The sequence below is a fragment of the Vulpes vulpes genome, chromosome 9, assembly GCF_048418805.1.
Source record: "Vulpes vulpes isolate BD-2025 chromosome 9, VulVul3, whole genome shotgun sequence".
Taxonomy (NCBI): domain Eukaryota; kingdom Metazoa; phylum Chordata; class Mammalia; order Carnivora; family Canidae; genus Vulpes; species Vulpes vulpes.
The window spans coordinates 81,706,906-81,731,048 of NC_132788.1; the positions used below are offsets into that span (position 1 = coordinate 81,706,906).

Genomic DNA, 24,143 nt, shown 5'->3' on the forward strand with positions numbered 1-24,143 from the left:
TTGCATAAAACTTTATTTTCAAAAACAGGAGACTGTCCTGTGGGCTATAGTTGCCATTTTCTGGCCTAGGCTTTTGAGACACACCTCAAGAAAAGGACTACTGTATGGCCAGATTTGTTTAGAAAATTCTGTATCCCCCACTCATCCACCCCACACTCATATCTCCTAGAGTACCACAAAGCACAACAACAGATTTGAAAACTCTGAGAACATAGTAATATAGACCCTCATTTAACTCTGCTTCACCTGGAGCTTCCTAAATGTATTTAACTACTTTTTTTTTTTTTTCCAGTGGGATATCTATCCTGTAGGACCAATGACAGGAAATCCTGTAGGGTGTGAATCTGGCAATTTCCACGATTGCTTAGCAAATCTTAGATCCTATTTGAAAATGTCTGGCAGATTCAGTGCCACCTCCGTTCCCCAGCAAGGGGGAGGGCTGTGACTCAGGGCTGCCAGAGGGTCAGTCTCAGGTTTGCCTTTCTAGAGACATAGAAGGCTCCTAGGTGGAGAGAATTTTCTAGTATGGTTTGAAAAGCTCCAATAAAACCTGGTATCACTAGCTTTGCCCTGTTAGATTACTTTTTTCCCTTTTATGTAAGAAAAGCATTTTGTTCTTTCAAATCCTTTCCATCTTTGGGAAAAAGCAACCAGTATGAGGCAAAATGGGGGTATGTACAGCACACTTGGAGACACTCCAGAACAAATATTCAAAACCCTTTTCCTTGATTTATTTGACTTGACCTGTACCCTATCTCTAAGAAGTTTTCTGGATTGAGATTCTTTCTCTAATATTATACTGTATGATTCTAACTGATAAAGAAATCAGTGCAAATACAGCTCTTTTAGTCACCACCCCCTACGCCACGTCCAAGCCATGGAAGAAGTTTCTTCACTTACCTACAGAGAGCAGGTTAACAGGCAGTTGCTCTTCATTTGCAAGCACCAAGAAATCTAAACTTTAGCTTGTTATTTTCAGGCTTACACCATCTCTTCCTATGGCCCTGCTGACTTTTAACTCATGAGAATGAAACTGGGTCCTTTAATCACAAAGCATGAATAAGCGAGTGTATTTTTTTTAATGCTCATTATAATTAAGACGGTGGTGCTTTAGAAAATATCTGAGAAAAGGAATAAGTTTCAAATGAGTAATATTCACATTTTAAAAATAGAAATGATCTTGAAATAGCTTTTACTTACTTGCATTAAACGTAGATACTGCTACTACCAGCCACGTGGCAGGAAATGATGGGTATCTATCACTGTTTCTTAAAGAGCTCTACAGTTAGGACCTTGCCCTCCACTCACGGGCCAGAAGGCAAGACTTTGAAGCTCTGTGAGCTCTTTTTTCATCTGTAAAACTAATTTTTTAAAGTGTCCTTACTCGATGTCTGAGAAGTGTCATGAAGCTCTGTGATAACATTACTAATGTCATTTTATAATCTGTTAAATTCTTCAAGCAAGTAAGTGCTATCCCTCTTGAAGTATTAAATATTCTTAATACCATCAGACATGGAGGTAGAATCAAAATTATTTTATAATTGGAAGTGTTAGTCAAGGAAGGTTTTGTTGGGGATCTCCTTTTAATGATTAAAAATATAAAATTTGAACTCTTGGATTGCAGTCATTTAAACATCTGAAAATTAGTGAAGGATTAATAGTTGTAAATAATAACCTGGGAATGTTCTTTGTAGATATTTTTTCTCAAGTAGCCTTTTGCTCTCCCAGACTGTGCTATTGGTTAGTGACGGTGATTGTGATCTATTCAATTCATGGTAAACATTACATGCCTTTTAGAGCATGTGGAGGTATTTGTAAGTGCCAACTAAAACAAACTAAATTACGATTCTTTGAAACCACATGTTTTATTAGCTGATATGTAAACAGAATGTGGATGCTCTGACAGATTCACAGAATGGCCGGCACAAAATGAAGGGTAAAAAGAGCTTGGGGACGTGCTCTTATGTGCCAAGAAGAATGAGTCTCCCTATACTTCCTACTGGTGAAGACAAAGTACAATATTTTATCTGAGCACTAGTGAAGAAGCAGAGATTCATTTTCCCTTTGGGATTTTTTTCCAAGTAAAGAATGAACTTTTTGTAATGTTTTTATTAAACTTACTCAAAAACAAGAAAGTGACCTAGATAAATAGATTTCACTTGCTCGACTTTCTCTACTCTTACCATGTGTTGCTGTGGACACACACACATGCATGCATACACACTCGTGCACACACTGCCTTTCCCTCAAATAATTGTTATATTTAAATAGTTCTGTTTCTTCCATTTTTCAAAAGTTATGACTACAGGCACTTGATTACAGGTAAAATGACAGAAATGCATTGCAGAGCTTATTCAAAAGAAACTAGCATTCAAAATACTAAAGAAAAATAGCACTCAGACAAGAAAATGTTACTAATATATTGAGCTTGCTAAACGTAGATCAAAATTATTTTTCATTCTTCAGATTTTTTAAAAGATTTTATTTGTTTTCTCGTGAGAGACACAGAGAGAAAGAGAGGCAGAGACACAGGCAGAGGGAGAAGCAGGCTCCATGCAGGGAGCCTGACTTGGGACTCCAGCCCATGTCTCCAGGGTCACGCCCTGGACTGAAGGTGGCGCTAAACCGCTGAGCCACCTGGGCTGCCCAGATTTTCTTATTTCAAAATATCAACCTATAAAATAAAACAGAGATACAATCCTTTGGGCTCGATACAACTGAAGTTACCTGACAGAAAGGGTAAAATGACCAGGTCCTATTTAGAAGGATGGCCATCCGCCTACACAGATAGAAAAGGCAGGTGCATCTCTGTTTCCATTAAGCCAGAAATAGTCATGATGAGAGTCTCAATATATTTGTGGAAAATATCATTGCGCAGCTTCGAACCATACTTGAAGATGGTCAGCCTGTCAAGAACAGGCTCAAGCTAGAGCCCATAACCCTCTCACAAATGTCCATTAGGACACGTCATGGGACCATTGCTGGGCAGGTTGTTCACAACTCTCTCTACAGCCCTAAATAAGAGTTTTTGGTCCTAACAGTGGGAAAACATTTCTATCAGCTTTTTAGAGTTGGCTCCTTGTTAGTCAAGTCATTACAGCCTCCGGTGTGGAAGCAAACTTAGAAAACATGCAGTCCAAAGCTTCCCAGGACTAGTACCAAGGACCCATTCCACACTATCCTTTCCTTGACAGATCATGGTTCAATCTCCACTTAAATGCCTCCAGGCACGGGGAATCCGTGCTTCGTGGTTGCCCATTTTGGGTAAGGATGGCTCTGAATGATTGCACTAAACACTGCGCAGAAACATAGTATATATTTTTGATATACTCACACTGAAAAACCTGGGTTTCTCATTTTTCAAAATGCACCTATCTCTTTCTGCCCAAGATACACGTAAGAAACGTACTTTTTAAATAACTTGCATTTTCCAGATTGTCAAGAATATCAATGTCTTAATAATAATAACCATCAGACCAAGGATACCTTAGCCACATGTAGGTGACCTGGTAATGAAATACAAAAGTACTAGACTCAGGAGTATGAACTCCTGATTCTCCTATTAACTTGCTGGGTGGGAGTTATCTGACTTGGGCAAGTAATCTGACTAAAGTATCCTCCTTTGTAAAACAAGGATTTTGAAGACCCAAGGCCTTTTCATCACTAGCATTCTAAAAAATGTCATCTTCCATATTCATCCCATGACATTTGGTCACCACTGCCTCCCTAGCACCTGGAATAGGGACACAGCAGGTACTCAATAAATATTTATTGACTAACATTTATTAAGGAATCATATAGCCTGAAACTTATAAGGATGCCCTAGGAAAACTATAAGGAGAAGAGGAGAAGATACAATCCCCTGGTCAGGGATTTCAGTCTGGCTGGGTCTGAGCAACATAGACACAAGAAAAAATGACTTTAAATATTTACCAGTGTACAAAAAAATAACAAAGAATGATGAGAGCATAGAGTAGAAGTCAATGAATCTCCACTGAGGAGTCATGAAGGAAATAACTTAGAGAATAAGACCTTCAAAGGAAACGGGTGCTGGGAAAGAGCATGAGCAAATGTAAAAACGTGGGGGAAAGGAAGGCATGTGATGGAAACAAGGAATGCTTGATTTTGGCCAGCACAGGTGAGGAGGGAGGTAAGCCATAGGTTGGTAAGTTGATTGGGGAGGGTCTACAACCCCATGAAGTTTAGAACTTTATTGTCTAGGTCATACTTTTCAAACAAGGGTTTGACAGTTCCCAGGCTGGTAAGAATTGGTTTTTGGCAAGGAAGAGGGGCAAAAAAATTTTTTACTCTTGCCATATATATGTATAAAGCACAGGTCTACATAGAGTACATAAACAGATCTACAGTATATTGGTGGTATTAAATTATCATGGGGAAGATAGTTGGGGGCCTGGTAGTGATAATGAATAAAAGGTTGGAAAATACCACTCTAAATTATAGAAAGATATCAGAGAGTGCCCACCTCCCTAAACTAGGGATTCGACCGAAGGATAAGCATTGAGAAAGGCTTTAGGGTCCAGAGCACCAAAGGAAGACAAGATGTACTATGTACATTCATGCAACAAATGGCTTACCAAGGGGGAGGCATTCTGAATCTCAAATCTATCCCCATCCTGAAGTCTTTGAGAGAAGACTTGACCATATCCTCTCTGCATGAAGACACAATCTTGTTCAGAACTTATTCCAGAAGGAAGGGATGTCTCTACGTCTAGTCATTTCATCCATAGAATTGAGGCATGGACATTTGTGACATTCATCCATGTGTGTGAGAGAGAAAGAGAGAGAGAGAGAGAGAGAAAGAGAAGCTGAGAATTTTTTAATCAAGTGCTCCAGGGTCAGGCCCTTTGACCTGAATAGGAGCTATCCCTTTTTAGCAGAGTCCCCACAATGAATGAGGCTAATTTTTTTATTTTTTAGTAATCTCTACACCCAACATGGGCTCAAATCCACAATCCCGAGATCGAGTCGCACATTCCTCCAACTGAGCCAGGCAGGTGCCCCAGAATGAGTCTAATTTTTAACATGTATCAGTTGTTAGGATTGCAATTCACACTTCTTATGCTATCCAGAGATATCCCATTATGATTCTCACAGAGAAGCATGTGATGGACTTGTTTTTTAGGCAGTTGCTAAAGGGCCCTCTAAAATAATAATTTGTTATATCCATCAGCAGCTCCTAAAGCCTGATCTGACCTGAGTGCTACTAGAAAATTCTTCCTTTTCACGTGTATATTATACTTGGAATTGCCTCTTTGACTATTAACATAAGCTATTAATATCCAAATGAAATATTAGTAACATTAATAGTACACTATATTGTTTTGCTAAACAGAAATATCAAGCATGTTCCAGTCTTTTCAACATAGAGCATTATAGTATGTCACATGAAGGAAATGTTTCTACGTGAGTCCAGCACAGCAGTCCAGCCAAAATGTCATATTTTACAAATACAATATGTTTTGATTAATATAAGTATTTTTCAAATTTGCATATGCAAAACAAAGCTCATTTCTAATTTGTGTAGCCACCATCCGCTAATATGTTTAAATTAAGTTGCTTTTGCATACATCTGTATGTTATTCATTCCTAGCTACTTTTAATTTGCTTGGAATTGACATTTTAACTTGCCAGGCTGCCATCTCTAAAGATCTCCTAATTCCTTGATCATTATTCAGTGTGTGTGTCATCTAATGATCACATTTGCTTATGTAGGCTTACACATGTCTTAATGGAAATCGCCAACGGTTTTGTTACATGGCCGTGTTTAAGTCTGAGAGCCACCAGGGACTGACTTCAGAGGCAGTTAAACAGAGAAACATCGAAGACAAAGTTCCATTGTCCCGTCTACTTACTAGTCATATTTAGCTAATCTCTTGACCGTTCCCAGAAGAGCACCCTCTCATCCCAAGTAGAGAAGCATAATTGGCTTTCCCAAAACGTGAAGTGTAAAGGACAAACCTGTGTGACACCTGTTTCCCGTAAGGAAAAGAATGCTAGGTTTGGCAATTTTGCATTCTAGGTTTTGCCATCCATATTGGCATTGTGAAAGAGTAGCTTGTTTCCAGAGGGAGGCAGGTGTCCAGCCTCTCCATAGGGTCCAGGATTTCTGACTTATCAGGAGGCTTGCCCCGCTAAGCAAGCCCAGAGGCAGCTCCAGCCCTTGCAAGAGCTCTGTTAGTCAAACACAGCTTGCCCGGGGCAGAGCTGCTTTGGCAAAACTTGCTCTTCTGCAAGATCCAAAAAGAAACCCTCAACTCCTCTGCCAAAGTTCTGTCAACTCCACTTAAACAGGAAGGCTCCTCTCAGATGCAGAGTTAGGCTGGGCTGTACCGTGCCAGTGACTTTGGCTGGATGGAACACCCTTAAAATGCCACTACAGAGACACACGGTGCCAGCTTGCAGAGCAGTAAATGCCACAGTCCCTCCACAGAGATACAGTTGATTCGAGTTGGGGGTTTTGTTTTGTTTTATTTTCTCTCTTTATTCATAAAGTTATCCTTCTCTGCATCACATCAGTGGATCAATCTTCATTCAAAAACAAAAGGCTGTTGCAGGTCACATTTTGTAACTTTTTATTAATATTAACATTTTACTGAAAAAATGCGCCGCTTGGTTAACTTTCACAAACTGAGCACACCCCCTGTAACGATCACCCAGATAAAGAAACGGAGCATCCCCAGCACTCCAATAGCCCCGCCTTCTTTCTTCCAGTCTCCATCTCACTTCTGGGGATGGCTAACACAAGGCCACATTTTAAATCCACGTGTGGTCCAAGAATTTAGAATTAAAGAGGAGTTTGGGATTCTTTTCCTTCCCTAGTGTCCCTTTTGTGTGGGTAAATATTTCTCGGTGTTAATTGGGCTTTGTTTGGGAGAGGACGTTTCTTTAAGTGTCTTATACAGTTATTCCAAGCTAATTCTTCTTCTCGATACAATCCCTTCATCTTTGCCATCATCTCTGACGCCCTGTTGCACATACAGCCGTCCTCAGAAGTAACCGTTGGCAAGTGTGCGTTCAAGTGGGTGAACTTCCCATTGTGTCTTGTATCTGATATCTGACTTGAGAAATGTGCCTCCATCAAAAATAATCTATGAATAAAAAAATAAGAAAAATGAAAGTGCGCCACCAGTGCCACCAATCCCAGCTGCTTCTCCAGCAGCCCCAACTCCACCAATGCCAAGACTTCCATGAACTTCAAGTTCTTACCATCAGACAAGTTCTAGACTCTCATGGCAGTGGATTTGGAAACTGAAAGCCCCTCGCAAAGGCTTTACACTAATGTGATCATTGCACATCGGTGTCTTTGAGTTTCCCACACTTTTAAGTCACTCTGTGGTTAATTTTTCTCCATTAACTTCCGCCATTTCTCTCTGAATACTGAACTGCACCACAGCTCCTCATCCGTAAGCTGTCTTCTGAAGTGTGTTGCTTGAGTTTTCACTGTTGTCTTGCTGTGGACTTAGCCAATTTATTTACAACTGTCATGTGCTTCTGCTACATCTGCATTGTCACTGTGATGGTATTTTTTTCTTTCTGTCTGTTTCTTCCACAGGAGTTTAACCAGTAACCTACCCAATGTGAACCTACCCAATGTGAACCTTCCCAAAGTACCAAATCTACCAGTTAACATCCCTCTAGGCATCCCACAAATGCCTACTTTTTCGGCACCGTCATGGATGGCTGCTATATATGATGCTGAGTGTGTATTCAGTTCACATTAGATCTAATTTAAATTTAAGTGATCTTGGCATGGATATGTATTGTTTATTTCTATACATCCTATGTAACAGAGATGGAGATGGATAATTAGACATATTTTGCTGATCATACAGAGACAATATTGTTTATTTCTGGCATGCAGCGTGTTTGTAAGACGTTTGCTATATATACAGCACTAACAATTTGTCTTACGCCCACTGAACGCTTGAGGACTATGTTTCACTTCCTGAATTCTTTTGCAAAAGGAGTCTGCCCATGTTTTGTTTTTTTGTTGTTGCTTTTCTCTTCTTTCTTTCTTTCTTTTTTAATTCAGGTGCCATGACTCTAGGAGTTATTCATTCAAAAATAGTTCAAGAAACCTCTTGGATGGGCTGGCCAGTCATCTCTGGCCTGATCCAAATCTAAGAAGGAAGCACACTTACCTAGAAGCTGGGGTTTGCTTTAAATAAAAAATTCCTAGAGACTGTTTAAACCATAAAGCATATTTCTGGTGTCAGCAAATGGCAGGATATAGTAACAGTATGTTCAAGGCTAAATGAAAACTTCTGAATGGATCAAGCCTTAGTAATGTCTATGTTATGTAAAGATACTTTCCAAGGTCATAATGCAATATGGAGCATTGGGATCTAGGTAGCAAGAAGATATCTAAATTTGAGAATGTAAGAGTCAAACAACAAATAATTAAATTTTGCAGCAGCCGTATCATCTGTGGTCTGAGGATAGGGCCATTCTTTACATTCATCGGTGCAAATGCCAGGAATGCATGGGATTTGTCTTTTGGGGAGGCCTGGCTGCCCCTTTAAAGCAGCAAGCAGCTCAGGGGTTGAGGTTGAGCAGCTGAACCCGCTTTTTTTTTCCCTTGGCAAGAAGAAGATCTAGCACCCCTAAATTCTACCTCAGGGAAATTAAATTAAAACCATGTGCATGATTTAATAAGTGAAATAGGGTTTAGTGATTCTATACCCTCCTTTGATCCTTTTCTTAGACCACAGCTAATTATAGTCCAGATAAGCTTTTTCTTGAAAGAATAAATTGGCACATTTTCAAAGGGAAGTGTTATTATCAAAGGAATAAAAAATGATCTGAAACTGGCAGTGATGTTTTGAAATCTTGAAATCACATTCATCAAGATGGCCCGCAACATTTTTATTTTTGCAGCGATCCAGGTAGAAACAGGACATTAAATGACTGCTCTACTTGGCTGCTTCAAAGTTGCCTAACATTTTTAAAAACCTATATTCGTTCACAAGTCACAGTGAAATCATATGGTCAATGTGTCTGATTCTCTTTTAAAGACAAACTAAAACCTCCAAAAAATTTATAACTGAGAAAAAAAATTCTTCTAAAAAAAGTAAATCATATTCATGCTAAGATGACTATATCAAAAGTTAGATTAGGTAGTATCTGTTAAAAATTAAAATATAAATACCTGAAAGCTTTTCTTACCTTCTTCTCTGCATGCTCCGTGGCATTGTTTTTGAAAAGATATGAATCAAGACATTGTAATAAAGCAGATAATGGTCTCCATTCAATTAATTAAGGCATGAGTGGGAACACATTTTGGTAACTGCTCAGCAATCAAAATAATCTTGGTGCTATTGCCTTAACATTAACAGTTTATCTTAAAAATAAAAAGAAAATATTCTTTTCCTCATGTCAAAACTTAATAATAAGCTCTTCAAAGAAAAAAAAAACCCTAGAAGAATTTTTTGAAACTCTGAAACCAGATGGGTGTCAAAATGTTGTTGTAATAAATACCAATTATTGCATTCATATGTACTTAATGATTTAAAACATACAACTATGCAGTTCCAAAACGGGGTTTAGACTAGACAAAGTTGGGGTTTCTTTTTCCCAAGCCTAGGTTGGGGTAGGGGGAAGGCTGAACTTTCACGAAGAAACAATGCATTCCCCCACTTTTAAACGGTGCTTATGGCAGGATCTGAATAGAAGGCATAGATCGATCCTCAATCACCCACCAGGAAATGCCTGATTCTATATCTTTTCATAATTCTAGTTTCCTCCTTTGCCACCTTTCATTTTAAGGACGTGTTTCCATGTTACCTTCTTCTGCGTGTCAGATACATCTACATACTGACCTCAGACTGGTCTGTCCTTGGAAACATTACCCTGTTGGTCCAGGCCGTAGGCTCCCTCTCGGCATGTTGGGAGTTTGCCCCCACCCCACCCCACAGTAGCTGTGTATGCGTTTATGCACTAGCTATATTTCTCTCTGAAGCATTAATTCAATGCAGCTGGCATCTGTCACAATAGAAACACCCACTCTCATCTGTTTCTATAGACGATGTCAGAACAAGTGGTAATGCATGGTGTGTTGGACATTTTATAAATTACCGTGTTAGCATTAGTGGTATGCGAGGAAGGGGGGGTGGGTGGCCACCCCTCAGAGCTCCAAATGGGACTGTTACCAAAGAGAAAGCCAGCCAGAGAAGGACAAGAGGGTGAGAGGCGGAGCATTTCTCATATACAGGCTTTCCGTGGATGCCCCAGGTAAAAGTTTCTGAGACGTCATTGTACAGAAAAGAATCAAGACCAATTTCTCCATCTGTACAGGGGACTGGGTAAGGTGGTGCAATGGTAAAAGAGCTCAGGTTTTGAGCCCTAAGACTTTGCAAATATCCCTTGTTGGCTCATCAGTCCCCCCGCCCTGCCCCCAACTGCAACTCACCTCGTCCTGGGTCTGCCTCTGCAACAGGCTGGTCTATGATAATTGGAGTGCGAACCAAACTGAACACGAATATTGGACTCGAGGTATCCAGGTGTACTCGTCTTGATTTGAGTCACCCCAGTTTCTTTCCAGCTCTTCAAGAGAGAAAGCAGGTCCTCGCTCACCACTTTGTTAGCACTGTCCTTTTAAAACTGAAAGTCTTGTGCAATCTCCAAGAGGCCTCTGCTCTGGAGGGGAGCTGGGGAAGTGCATGAAACCCTGAATTTTAATAACTGCATGTTGCCATGTAGTTATTATCCGTTGAAACTTACTTCTCCCTCTGGTTTGTGGCCTTCATCTGAATCATCACATGTGTTAATGTGGTTATTAAAAGAAGGCTGATTTTTACCATACACCGTCTCCGAGTCATGGTGGGGCAACACCTTTCCTCAGACTTCTCACTGGTCTGGAATAATTGGCCGAACAAAGCAGACTAAGTCATGTATGGTAAAACTCAAAATCTGCTGGTGGAGACTTCCCCCCACCTCCACCGCCAACATGCGTCGTTTTGTATGTTGAAGCCACTGTTTGCCTTGAGCCTTCTAGCTCCTAGTTGTCTTTGTGTCAGCTTTTCCAGAACCCAAGGCCCCCTGGGTGACTCTTGTTTTCTAACTTTTATCCTGCCAGTAATGGATCAGGCACCTCAGAAGACCTGTTCTGGAAACTCGACGCCCTTCAGACCTTCATTCGGGACTTGCACTGGCCCGAAGAAGAGTTTGGAAAGCACTTAGAACAACGGCTAAAGCTGATGGCGAGTGACATGATTGAATCTTGTGTCAAAAGGTAAGCCTGGCGGCTGGACAGGCCCCACACACCTTCCCTGCCATACTCTGACTCAGGGAATGGTAGCTGGCACCTCTTTTGATTGGCTGTAATTTGGATTTTTTTTTTGAGAAGGTGATTGCTTGGCCCAGTCAGCTGGTGGCCCCCAAGTCTAGCTCCTGTTCACCTGCCCCACACCTGTCCCAAAACCAACACAGTATGGTAGCCAGTGTTTTCGCTCAGTTCCATGAGGAGAGGACGAGTGTGTGTTCCTGTTCCTCTTTGTATCCCTGGTATCTAGCAGCATCTGACAGAAAATATTTACTTAGAAAATATTCGTTAAAGGTGTAAGTGCATGAGGAGAAGGCCATGGAAAAAGAAGTACATGTGGTTCTGGAGCCAATCTATCCAGTACAGGCAGCAGAAAATGAAGGCCTTTTCAGGGATGTGAGCAGTATCTCAGCAGCATCATTCATCCCATACACATGAACTGAGCGCATATTATGTGCCAACTCCTAGTTGTCCTACCCCAAGTTGAACTAGATATCGGTAAGGGAGCATGAGACCTTAAATGTCCATTTTGATTTCCTACGAGTTCCTGCCCCCTACATTGCCATGGCATATAGGATTGGGGTGGGAATGCTGGGCTTCAAGTTCCCAGGTAGACTGTGAAAAGGTGAAGAGAAGAAAATGAGAACAATATGCATCCATTAAACAAGATTGTTTAGCTCCTCCTACCTGCCAAGCACAGGGCTACGTTCTTGGCATGCCGTGAAGAATGAAAGACCACATCCCTTCCCTCCTGGACTATCTATATGTGTGTATCAGACACAGAGATGGAATTCTTCTGGTTTAACATCATTATCATCACCCTATCCCCAGACACACATCCAAGTTCCTTTTCCAGTTCATAATTGTTCCATTACTTTTCCCTCATTCAAAACGAAATGAAAAGAAAGAAAGAAAGAAAGAAAGAAAGAAAGAAAGAAGAAAGAAAGAAAGAAAGAAAGAAAGAAAGAAAGAAAGAAAGAGAAAGAAAGAAAGAAAGAAAGAAAGAGAAAGAAAGAAAGGCACAGGCCACTCCAGATCTCCAGATGTTGGATAGTTTCGTTGATGGATCAGTTCTGGGTGATGGGGGCTGCGTTTGTCTAGGAGTGCTCTGAATTTTTTATCCTGGAAGAAGAAAAGAGAAGTAATTGCATCAAAACTGGAAACCAAAAGGGCAAAAGAACAACACGGGCCCAGGCAGGTGAACGTCTCAGCAGGAACTGGGGAAATAGCTACGTGCTGTGCAGAGTCTGGGCAGGTGTTTGACGGCACTTCTGAAAGCTCAAAGTCCTGGTGATCCAAATTTTGCATTTTGTTCTTTTCTTCCTACTCTTCGAACCAAGGGCAGGACTATTGTTCAAACTCAAGGTCAAAATGTTCCCTTAGAATTTTGAATTCTACCATTTTCTACATAGTTTCCATCAGTTATAGGAAAAGCAACTCTTTTCTTGTAGCCAAGCCATTCCACCAAAAACCTCTCACGGGGCAGTTCCCCTGTGGTCCCAATCTGTACTCAGGGCTGTAGCACATTAGAATGAACACTGTTTTCTGATCTGTGCACACAGTTGTACCAAAAGACATATATGCCCTTCTGAGAAGCTAGTTTTGGGAATAGGGAGTTGGAAGTGGGGAGTTGAGGTGAAAAACTGGGAAGACGTGTAAATGTGAAAGATAGACAGTGACTCCATCCTATCCCTTACCACAGATCTCTGTGGCCAGCCACCTTAAAGTGTGAACTACTCAGCGGCAGGGAGTCTATCTTATTTGTTTTGAGCTCCCAGCCCTCCCCAAATCCCAGCAGCATGCTTGGGACATAGTAGCTGTTAAGTAACCTTTTTTGAATTAAAGTTGGTCAACATTCCCACTTGACACTGGATGCTTAAATCTCATGATGTCCCTTCCAATTACGGCCCCAGACGAAAGCAGACAACTGCAAATATAAGTGTAAATATCATCCTCTGACCTCCAGATGCAGAGAGTAAAACATGAAAAGTCCTTGGATGCTTTAAGATATAGAATCTATATGAGCAGAGCCTAGAACCATCACTTTCCTCTTTGAGACTGAATAAATGGCTGTCATTCTATTTTTTTTTATTTTTTTTTTATTTTTATTTATTTATGATAGTCATCACAGAGAGAGAGAGAGAGAGGCAGAGACATAGGCAGAGGGAGAAGCAGGCTCCATGCACCGGGAGCCCGACGTGGGATGCGATCCCGGGTCTCCAGGATCGCGCCCTGGGCCAAAGGCAGGCGCTAAACCGCTGCGCCACCCAGGGATCCCAATGGCTGTCATTCTAGAAGGATGTCACCATAAGGACATTATTTCATAGATGTAAATATGCAACATCCAAAAGTCATTCATCCGATGAACGTGACAAAGCCTCTAGTCTAGTCTATATCAGATACTGTGTTCCACCAAAATGCAGCACCCTCAGCCCTATTCTGGAGGACCGTCAGCTGAATTCAGTGACTTTTCCATCCCTGGCATTTTGCTCCATGGAGCCCTCCCAGTCATATTAATTTTGCATTTGGTTTCCCCTCTTCACAGCCACACCCTCCAAGGGCAATTCACAGTTCCCCTGTGGAAACAGAAGACATTTACTTCATTATAAGGGAAAGATGTAGCACTTCCCTTTCTTCAGTTGGGCCAGAGTTGGCATGCCGGCCTCAGAAGATAAGCCCAGGGGTCTGTCCAACTCTGTCCCCATCAGATCGCCTTTTCACAAAACCAGAAAAGGATGTATTTTCAGTGTAGCTTAAAATGATCATCATGATTAGAAAGCTACTTCAATGCACCGAGTCTTTAGAAGCCAAGATACATTTATCTTTAACATGATCATATAATATATAGGAGTGCTTTAAGGGTTTTTTTTTTTTTTCTTAAGAACTAGGCTTCCAACCTTAGAAATTATACTTGGCTTCCCTGCATGCACTCAGGGTGTGTTAGCAAGCTGGCATCCTTTCCTGAGCTAACTAGCTGTGTGGTCCTCTTCTGCACTGTTAGAAAACTGCTACTAATACCTCTTGAAGCAATGCTTTCCTGGTGGCTGCATGATCTCCAGAACCTGACAGCGAACAATACTGAAAAGATGCATTGGGCGAAAGGAGCTTTAATAAAACCACTTACCAACCAGGTGCTGTTCTTTCAAGGCATGTGATGATGTGACCCACTTCTCTAAAACCTTTTAAAATATAACTGGTCCCCTTTACAATGCTGATACCAAGGATTAAATCTCACACCTGTATTACCAGCTGGCCATGTCAGACTAGGTTTTTTCCTGTGAGCAGTTAGCACATTGCCGGGATCATAATTTGACCTATATCAGAATTAGGTCCCATTAAGTTTTCCCCATTACATAGTTCTTGAGTTGGTAAGTATATTATGGCATTTTCACTTATAAAAAATATACACTCTTAAAAAATATATAGATATACATACTCTTATTGCAGAAAAATAGACATTGCCAACAAACACAGTGGAAGTTCCCTGACACCACTCCTCCTAATTTAACTTTCCTCCCCAAAGGTACCTATCTTATTTTTTTAGTCTTTAAAGCCATATAATAACTGGGTTTTTTTTTTTTTTACTCCAGTCTTTCAAAACCAAAAGAAAAAAAAAACAATAAATGTCATTTAAGATTTTTTCCCCCCACCATGAGATTTTGGAGATTAGAAGCCGCTTTTTTGTTTTTTGTTTTTTTAATGAAGCGATTCAAGGTAGGCAGTTGCCAATGTGAGAGAACTTACATATGCTATAATGCTATAATTGGGTTTTTGTTAATTCATTCATTCTCCTGCAATTAGGGATCTCCATAGCATGTAAACTATAGACAGAAATACGCTGAGCTACAGGTGTTCTGTGTACTGCCGAGAAAGGAAGGGTTTACATGGCTGTCTCTGTGAATAGGCCTTCCTTAGTTGGGAAAGTCATTTTTAAAAGAACACATGTGAAGTCATTGTCGATTGAAACTGATTACAGCCTTCAATTTTCTTTTTCACTGACCTCTCAGAAAATGTCTCCTCCACCTGCTTCCATGAATGCTGAATTGGTCTTTTCCTACTTTGTTTTAATAGAACCAGGATTGCATTTGAAGTTAAGCTGCAAAAAACCAGTCGATCAACAGATTTTCGAGTCCCACAGTCAATATGCACCATGTTTAATGTTATGGTTGATGCCAAAGCTCAATCAACAAAACTTTGCAGCATGGAAATGGGCCAAGAGGTAAAAAAAAAAAAAAAAAATACAGATTTTTTTTTCCCCCTTCCATTGATCATGTAAAAGAAAACTTCACAAATTCCTTCCATCTACACTAGTCTGCTAGTTTCAGAAATATCCTCTAACATTTGTGGATTAAGCTACTACAGATGAATGTTTGGTATCTGTTTGTTAAGTAAATTTCTAAGGCATGTGCTAATGAGAATGCCAGTCACTTAGAAGTGATTCTTGGTTAGAGTTGGGGTGACCATAAAGTTCCTTAAGTCAAATAATGTGTGATGACCTTATTTATTAGGCTGGTATCTCCAACAGATCTGTTTGCCAGAGTGCAAGTCATTTTCACATTTGAAGTGCATTTTATCACTTTGAACATCTGGATCGCAGGAGAGCTCTCTTTCTTGCATCAAGCAACCTCCACGATATATAATGTTGTATCATCCTGCTACCCCCGTCCCCAGCCAGCAGGTTCTGAATTCTTAAGAAATCACAGACTTTCCAGTCTCCTTAGATTGAGTTGATTGTGCATCTTCCCTGACCAAAAGGTTAGTCCTTTGCTAAATTTCCAATTCCAAAGTGGTATTTAAAATGTAAAGGAGAAAGAAGCAGCAACTCGGGCTTGATTAAAGACTATCATGATCATTTTTCTCCGATGGCCTCAAGCCAGCTAGATATTCATATACCAATTTAGAATTAATTCAGAAACATTTCTGGCAACTCTCATGTTGTTGCCAATTGGCATAAATTGCTCCTAAATCAGATCTTTCGATACCAGCCTTACATGCTCAGAATTCTTACTAAATTATATTTGCTCCTTATTCGTTATTTATTTTCTCTTATCGGCACCTTCCATTTTTAAATGTGGGTTGGTGGTATTCTCTTCCTGGCAACATCATCTCCAACCTTCTTTCCCCGCTGATCAGCTTCCTTAGCCACCCCTGTTAGTGTTTGCTCCTGGGTAACTTTCTTTTGAGGGACATTTCCTCGGGGGTCATGCTCTAGGCTGTAGGGGCAAATGCAGGAGGCCCTCAGTTCTCTTTTTGTGGCAACTTGTGCTGCATGTGAATGGCCTGGAGCAGTGGTTCTCAACATTACAGTAGGCATCAAACTCATCTGGAGAGCTTCTCAAAACCCAGATTGTTGGGTCTGACCCCAAGAATTGCCATAGGTCTGGGTGTGGTCCCAGAATTTGCATTTCTAACCAAGTCCCTCTGTTATGCTGCTGCTGCTGCTGGCTGGTCCGGAGTCCACAGTTTGAGAATCACTGGTCCGGAGACTCAGTATCCAAAAAGGATAGGGCTCCTGCATGAAGGACAGCCCCCTGAGACAGGCTCAGGGTGGGTGTTCAGCCACCAGGGTTCTGACCTTGGCTGTGCAGCAAATGAGCTGGGTCTTAGTTTTCTCATCTTTAAAATGATGGCACTATTCTAATTCAATTCAGGCTATTTTGAGCTGCGGAATCAGTTCTTCAAACCTTACCAAAGAAGGCTAGCATGTGAAATAAATAAAATGAGAGCTGCTGTGGATAAAGTGGAGGGGGGTGGTCAGGGAAGAGGGGCCCAGTGCACAAGCTACCATGTTCCTTTCCACCTCTGCATTTCTTTGCTGCGCACCTGAAGTCTCTTAGGCTTCACAGAGCCTGCTTGAAAAACCCTGCTTTGGGTGATCTGTAATGTTCACTAAGATCGCTTTAAATTCAAACATTCCCAAATTCTATCCCTCCCAAATTTTTCTCCCGTGGATTATCCTTTTTTAAAAATTGAGATGTAATTCATGTGCCATAAAATCCACCCTTTTGAAATATACAATTCAATAGTTTTTAGTATATTCACAAAGCTGGGTAACCGTCACTACAATCAGCCATAAGAGTCTTCCATCACCCTAAAAAGAAACCTGACCTATGAATACTAATTCCCCCACCCTCCCTCCCCAGCTAGGGTAACTACCCCCCTACTTTCTGTGCCTAAGGACTTGCTTATTCTGTGCATTTTATTTATTTATTTATTTATTTATTTATTTATTTATTTATTATAGTCAGAGAGAGAGAGAGAGAGAGAGGCAGAGACACAGGCAGAGGGAGAAGCAGGCTCCATGCACCGGGAGCCCGATGTGGGATTCAATCCCGGGTCTCCAGGATCACGCCCTGGGCCAAAGGCAGGCGCTAAACTGCTGCGCCACCCAGGGATCCCTGTGCATTTCATATAAATGGAATCTCATGTGGCCTTTTGTGACTGGCTTCTTTCATGTGTTTTTAAGACTCGTGTTGTCACATGTGTCAGCGCTTCATTTCTTTTTATACTGAATAGAATTTTATTATATGGTGATACTACATCTTATTTTTCAGTTCATCAGTTGATTGACGTTGGAGTTGTTTCCACTTTTTAGCGGCTACAAGTAATACTGCCGTAAACATTCATGTACGAGTTTTCATGTGGACCTATGTTTTTAACTCTCCCGGATATATACCTCAGATTGAACTTGCTGGGCCATATGGTCACTCTACGTTTAACTTTTTGAGGAACTGCCAAGTTGTTTCCCAAAGTGGCTGCACCATTTTATATTCCCTAACCACCCTTGTGTGTGTGCAGTGGTATCTTACTATGGTTTTGATTTGCAGGGATGTTGGTCATCTTTTTATGTGTCTATTGACCATTTGCAAATCTTCTTTGAAGAAAAGTCTATTCACATCCTTTGCCCATAAAAAAAAAAAAATTAAACTGTCTTTTAATTGTTTAGTGGTAAGACTTCTTTATATATTCTGGATACTAGACCCTTATCATAGATATGATTTGCAAATATTTTGTCCCATTCGGCCAAGTTGTCTTTTTCACTTTCTTGGTAGTATCCCTTAAAACACAATCTTTTTTTAAGTTTGATGGAGTCCAGTTCATCTCTTTCCCCTTGGAGCTTCCCAAGATGTCCTTTTCAACTGAGTTTCACAAAGCTGACCTCATTCAAGGAATGAAGAAATGTTGTTGCAATAGGACTGGCCTCTTTTCCACTCAGCAGCTCTTACAGGCCCTCCTCAGATTGACTCAACAATGGCCACATTTAAAGAACTCCCACATACCTAGTCAGATGCTAGCAATCTTTCCAGACAAGCCAAGTCACTCTGATCTTTTTTTTTCAACTGGGATTTGGGGAGACTAGTGGGTGTTGGGTGGCAAGGGTTATTGTCACAGGCTGCACTGAAAATGTGGTGAAATTTAGGGAACCAATATCCAGGAAAAAAAAAAATACTTTCCCACAGTTTTGCATTTCGGAGTGGGGGGGTGTGGCTATGGACCCATTTAGACCAAACTGTTAGCCCCTAGTTGGAGATATATGATGAAAAAATAGCAAGTTGATTTTGTCACAGGAGGACCCTGCTCTTATCTTTACCACTAATCATTTCTATGCTACAGTAGAATGATTTTCCCTTAACCTTGGAGTCTTGGTCTTCTAGAAAGACAAGTTGTCTAGTGACTTAATAAGTACATTTTAAGGAGCCCTATACCTTAGCTGCCAAACTCTGTGACCTTGAGCAAGTCCTTTACTCTTACAACCTTACTGTCATCATTTGTCATGTGAGAGAGCATGTAACACACAACCTTTGAGATATATGGAGCTTATGAAAACTGAGGATATAGCTCCCTCATTTCTGGATGGAAGATTAGAACATTGTCTCAGATATGCCCAAATAGTAACATTTTTGAGGCTAAGAACCAATGCCTACTTCTTTCTGGACATTGTTTTATTTGATAAAGTAGAAAACACTTTATGTATCCCAAATAATTCATCATTCTTCTTCTTTTTTAATTAAAACAATAACTAAGGCTGGTGAACATTTCCCATTTTTCCAGAGCCTCTCACCCCTCTCTCTAAACCAAATGATCTTTATTAAGGACTTATCCAATACTGTATTCTAGTCTTTGGCTCTTATCCTAAGCCTGCCAGTTTCCCAAGCCATGTTAGGGAGACCTGCTATGCCATTTCTCCTTAGCATAATTGAATCAGAGACACCTATGTGACCAGCTCATGGAAATATGAGGCCTCAGTTAGAATACCAAGTGACTGAGAATAGTCAGAAGGAAGCCAGACATCATTTTCTGTAAATATATACTTCCTTTGAAGGACCTTGCTGGTTATGACCTTGAGAAGAACTTCAATGGGAAGTCTCATGCAAATGGTCTCTCTTTAATTTTTTTCATTTTGCAGAATGGGGATAGTCATCTCCAATGTCAACTGAATTGTAAAAATGATATTGGCCAAGGATGACTGGAAAGTAAGAGACTAGATATAAGTTCAATGTTTTCATGTAGTTTTCACTTTGTGAGTATTGCATGTTAAACTCACATGCAGATCTAGTTATAGATACCTGCTTCTACCTGGATTTCAACTCCCACAATGTGTTTTAGCCTAGTGACTGGAGAGGTGATACAATAGTTTCCTATCTTAAGATCACTTCCTGAGTTTCATCACCAGGGTAAAGTCTCATCTAAAGGCAGCTGTTGAAGCATTTGTTAACCATACTTTTCCTTCTTAAATATTTATTTTTTCATTAAAATTTACGAAGCACCAATAGAGAGAAAATTGTGTATTAAATAGTTTCTCACTTGGTCTAGTGTGTTTTTGTCTCATTTCCAAGGTCAGATGGTCTTAACAGAAAGACAACATACACACAATCTGTTCCATGACAAGGCAAAATGTGCAGTACAGGAAGTCAAGTGGAATGATTTTTACAAAGTGATTGTGAATTTGCAGCAGCTTAGCTCAACAGAAGCAGCAGCGAACGCCCCAAACTTTCCATACCATTTAAGATTAGCAGTTCCCTTGCTATTATCATGATCTAGTGCCTCAGAATGTAATTTACGGGTATTGTTGTTGTTATTACTACTACTACTATTACTACTACTACTACTACTACTACTACTACTACTAGGGTCAAGCCAATCCAATGACACCCAGAGAGGGAACTGGAAAATGCAAAAATAGGAAGGATCCCTCTTTGTACCCATATTGGGATGCAGATGGAACTAAATAATCCGTCTGACTGCAAGAGACTTTATGACAAGATTATCTTATTCCGGGGGATGGTACTTAAAAGATGCCCTGATAGTGTTTATACCCCTCATGGAGCTTCAAGTATGCATGGAACAAATAATCTCCCCAGAAAGAGCAGAATGAAGACAGAGTGCTCACTATTGCCCCAGAAAAGCGAGTCAATCAAATGAGTCTCGGGAGAATCTGGTAAAAGAAATTCATGCATTTTGTACTTACTTGTATAGGAATGGGGACTGCTTTGATGTATACCACTTCAGTGCATGATAAGCAGAGTAGATGTTACCCTGCTGTCCTATCTTTCCCAAAGCAGGTTTTATTTAATTCAGATTATAATTTACATACCATAGAATATATATAGATTTTAGATGAATGTTAGAGAAATGTAAACATACAGATAACCATAATGCTAATCAGTTAATGATAGTAATATTGCTACATAGTGCTTCTAAGTTTCTAAACCATATTTCCATACATTGCTTCACTACTGTGTTAGGTGAATATGCTTCCTATATACACAGGGGTCATCCTAGCCCCATTGAGGAGATAAGGAAATAGACCAATAGAGATTGGCATGTTCAAATTTCCTCTGGAAGTAGGAAGCAGAATAATTATATCAAAACAACTTTTTCATAGCAGGAAGAAAGAAATGCAAACAGGAGTGGAGATGATCACATTTGTACAGCGTGAAAGAGACAGTGGGACTCTCTGTGGGGAGGTCAGGACCAAGTTTAGCATGGAGAAATTGAAGGCCGGAAGAGGTTCCCATCAACCCACCACATCTCCATATACTTTAGTTTGGACTCCTTCCAGAATGAAAAGGTTTGAGGTTCACTTACTTGTGAAGAGAAAGCCTATTTGATTTTCAAGAAAGAATGGCATTCCTAACACCTCAGACCAAAAGCCTGTGTCTTTCTTGGTGCGTGGAAAACGACCGCTCTTGGCTCTGCTTGCCATTTCAGCCAAGTTTTTCAGGAGAATGTTTCTATTCTCAGTAATTTCTTTGCTTGGTTAGAAACCCCCATTTAATATATCAGATTGTATTATTTTGCCTACAACTTGCTTTTCTGAGTTAGTTGAATCTCATAATTAATTTAATAAATGTGAATCATTTATAGTAATCCAAAGAAAATCAAGCAGAGCGAGGCAGTCACATGAGGAAGAAAGTAAGCCTGTGATACTGGATCTTATCTCAAGACCTAAAAATGAATTTGGAGCCCTGTCAATATTCCTGAATTCTTTTGCTCTGACATCTTTCTTTGTGTTTCTAGCACAGAATTCTGCAGATAGTTTTTGCATTTAACTTCAGGTTTATGCCACTTAATAGTAAATCCCTTCGTGAAGCTAGCAGGAGAGCCAACGTGGGTTCTGAATCACTGGGACTACACAACACGGACCATTTGGTTTATTGTTTTTCCTCTAATCAACTGAAAGAGAACTAAAATGAGAGAGCTGAGCAATAAGACTGTATCTCCTTATCCTTAGTTTCTGCTTTATGAGCTTGAATGTATAATATTTGAATTGCTATTATAGTTAACAAGATGTTTTCACATCCAATTCTCACTTGATTTTCACAACAAATCCAGTCTGAGAGCAGGACTGCCAGGAAATGATTTTTAAATAATATTAATAATAATAAGTAAGAATAATAATAGAAGAACAGACCTGCTAAATATCTTTAAACAGGGTTTGCTTTCTTCTCTTTCCAAAATCAGTGTATGTACTAGTTTCCCTTTCTACCACACCCATTGGTCTTGAGTGGTTAGTAGTATTATCTGTTTTCTTACAGATGAGGAAACTGAACTATATTTTCTTAGGCAACGTAACTTCCCAATTTTGCACTGGGGCTTTATCTAGGTCTTCCAATTACATACGAAATTCCCTTGTGACTTTTATGAATTAACTTAATTCACATCCCTCCACTCACTTTCATTAATTCTGATTGCCAGTTATCAGAATATCAAACCATATTCCCATCGCTTATTATTTCTGTATGTTTTCATAGCTTTTTGAATGGTTTAATTTTCATTTTCTCATGTGTCTTTTTGTCCTAATTTTTATTTGCACTGTTCCTTTTTTCTTCTATTCCTAATTAATCATCCTTCTGAAAGTTTGCTAAAGAGTGGGTAAGTGCATTTTCCTTTCCAAATAGCAATGTTTTGCATTGTTATTTTTTATAAAGGAATATGGAATAATTCAAATGGATACTAAAATGATCTAATAAATGTCAAGGAACTGGCATACAGTATTTTCTGTTGAAATTGCTTTTCCTTTTTTCCTGGCATTTATAGCAGATTTTTGTTTGTGTGGGGGTTTGTTTTCGCATTACTATTTAAATTTAATCGACAGCGGCCGTTAGAGAAATTGAAAAACTTCACAGGAGACTTAGTGAAGGCTCCAAACCTGGGTCTGCTTAGCCATGAATAAAGAAAACAAGTGGCTGCCACGGGGTCAAGAAAATAATACTTTGCCTCGGCACTTACTCAACATCTAGAGATAGAACTAGCGGGCTCTGAGGCACTAACCCAAAGTACCAGAGGGTTTCAGAACCGTTTTTGCAAAATCGATCACAGCCTCTTGGTCAAATTCTGAGCCACATCTCCCAGCAGTTTTCCAAAGAGAACTTTTCATCCCCTGTATTAAACTACTGTGATATCTTGTTTTGTAAGTTCCAGATTCACACACTGCTAGGCCATGAAGCCTTCCATGCATGCTCTTTGTAACCGTGTGTATGTATCTACACGTATCAAAGCCATCAAAAGCCTTGGGTGAGGAACCATGTGTCTGGTAATTTTCTTAAGAGCTTCAGATCTCTCTTCATCAAAGACCTGGAGTCAGAATCTTACAGCTGCTTCTGGGACTATGGAAATAAACTGGGTCTGCAGGCCAGGCTTTATTTATAAATTGTGTTGTCTAAAAATTACTGACGGATGCAATGCCATCACCTCCCCAACATGCTAATATTTGTCTTTCTGTGTTCTTTAGCATCAATACCATTCAAAAATAGATGAACTAATTGAAGAAACTGTTAAAGAAATGATAACACTCTTGGTTGCAAAGGTAACCTTCAGCTTCAGGTGAAATGTTTCATTGTGAACATCGCTTTGTTATATCTGCATTCCCATTAAAATGTGACACGTTAAAAAGTTGAGCTGGATACTTGTATCTCTCAGGAAACAAGCTCGGACGTCACCCAGGCTCAGCTCGGAATGATTTTTTCTGATGATTGCGAGCCGTGTGAAGATGAATTGATGAAGTGGCATGTGTTAACTTAATAAGAAATTGTCCCCAGACGTTGCACTAGGTCATGTGGAAAATGTTTGTTTTGTTTTCCAGCACTGACAAAGTTAGATTTTAAAAACAGAAAGTTAAACGGTAATAAGGAATCCTGCCATCCTGAAAACCCCTTCCCCCCTCGTTTCACATGCAGTGAGAGTCATAATAAAACATAAAAGTCAGATAAAGCTATTTCAGTCACCCTCATGAATTATAGAATTTTAACTAAGTAATGCTGAATGGGAAGACATTTATATTTGCCAGTGCTAAACTTCTGTTTCCCCCAAATTACTGATAAAATACAAATAAAAATAGATTGGATTAAATGTAGTGCTA

The 24,143-nt window shown here is 40.0% G+C and overlaps 1 protein-coding gene across 14 annotated transcripts in view; it reads left to right on the top strand.

Moving 5' to 3' along the window:
* The window catches only part of CADPS (calcium dependent secretion activator), a 456,612-nt gene that overhangs the window by 361,980 nt on the left and 70,489 nt on the right, over window positions 1-24,143 (top strand). For 8 of the 14 annotated variants that reach the window (XM_072720526.1, XM_072720528.1, XM_072720527.1 and 5 more), the window contains 4 exons: window positions 7,574-7,720; window positions 11,096-11,251; window positions 15,353-15,500; window positions 23,517-23,591. In XM_072720526.1, the coding sequence (XP_072576627.1) occupies window positions 7,574-7,720; window positions 11,096-11,251; window positions 15,353-15,500; window positions 23,517-23,591 (526 nt within the window). The remainder of the gene's footprint in view (window positions 1-7,573; window positions 7,721-11,095; window positions 11,252-15,352; window positions 15,501-23,516; window positions 23,592-24,143) is intronic. The other 6 variants (XM_072720539.1, XM_072720534.1, XM_072720535.1 and 3 more) reach the window with 1 other exon arrangement.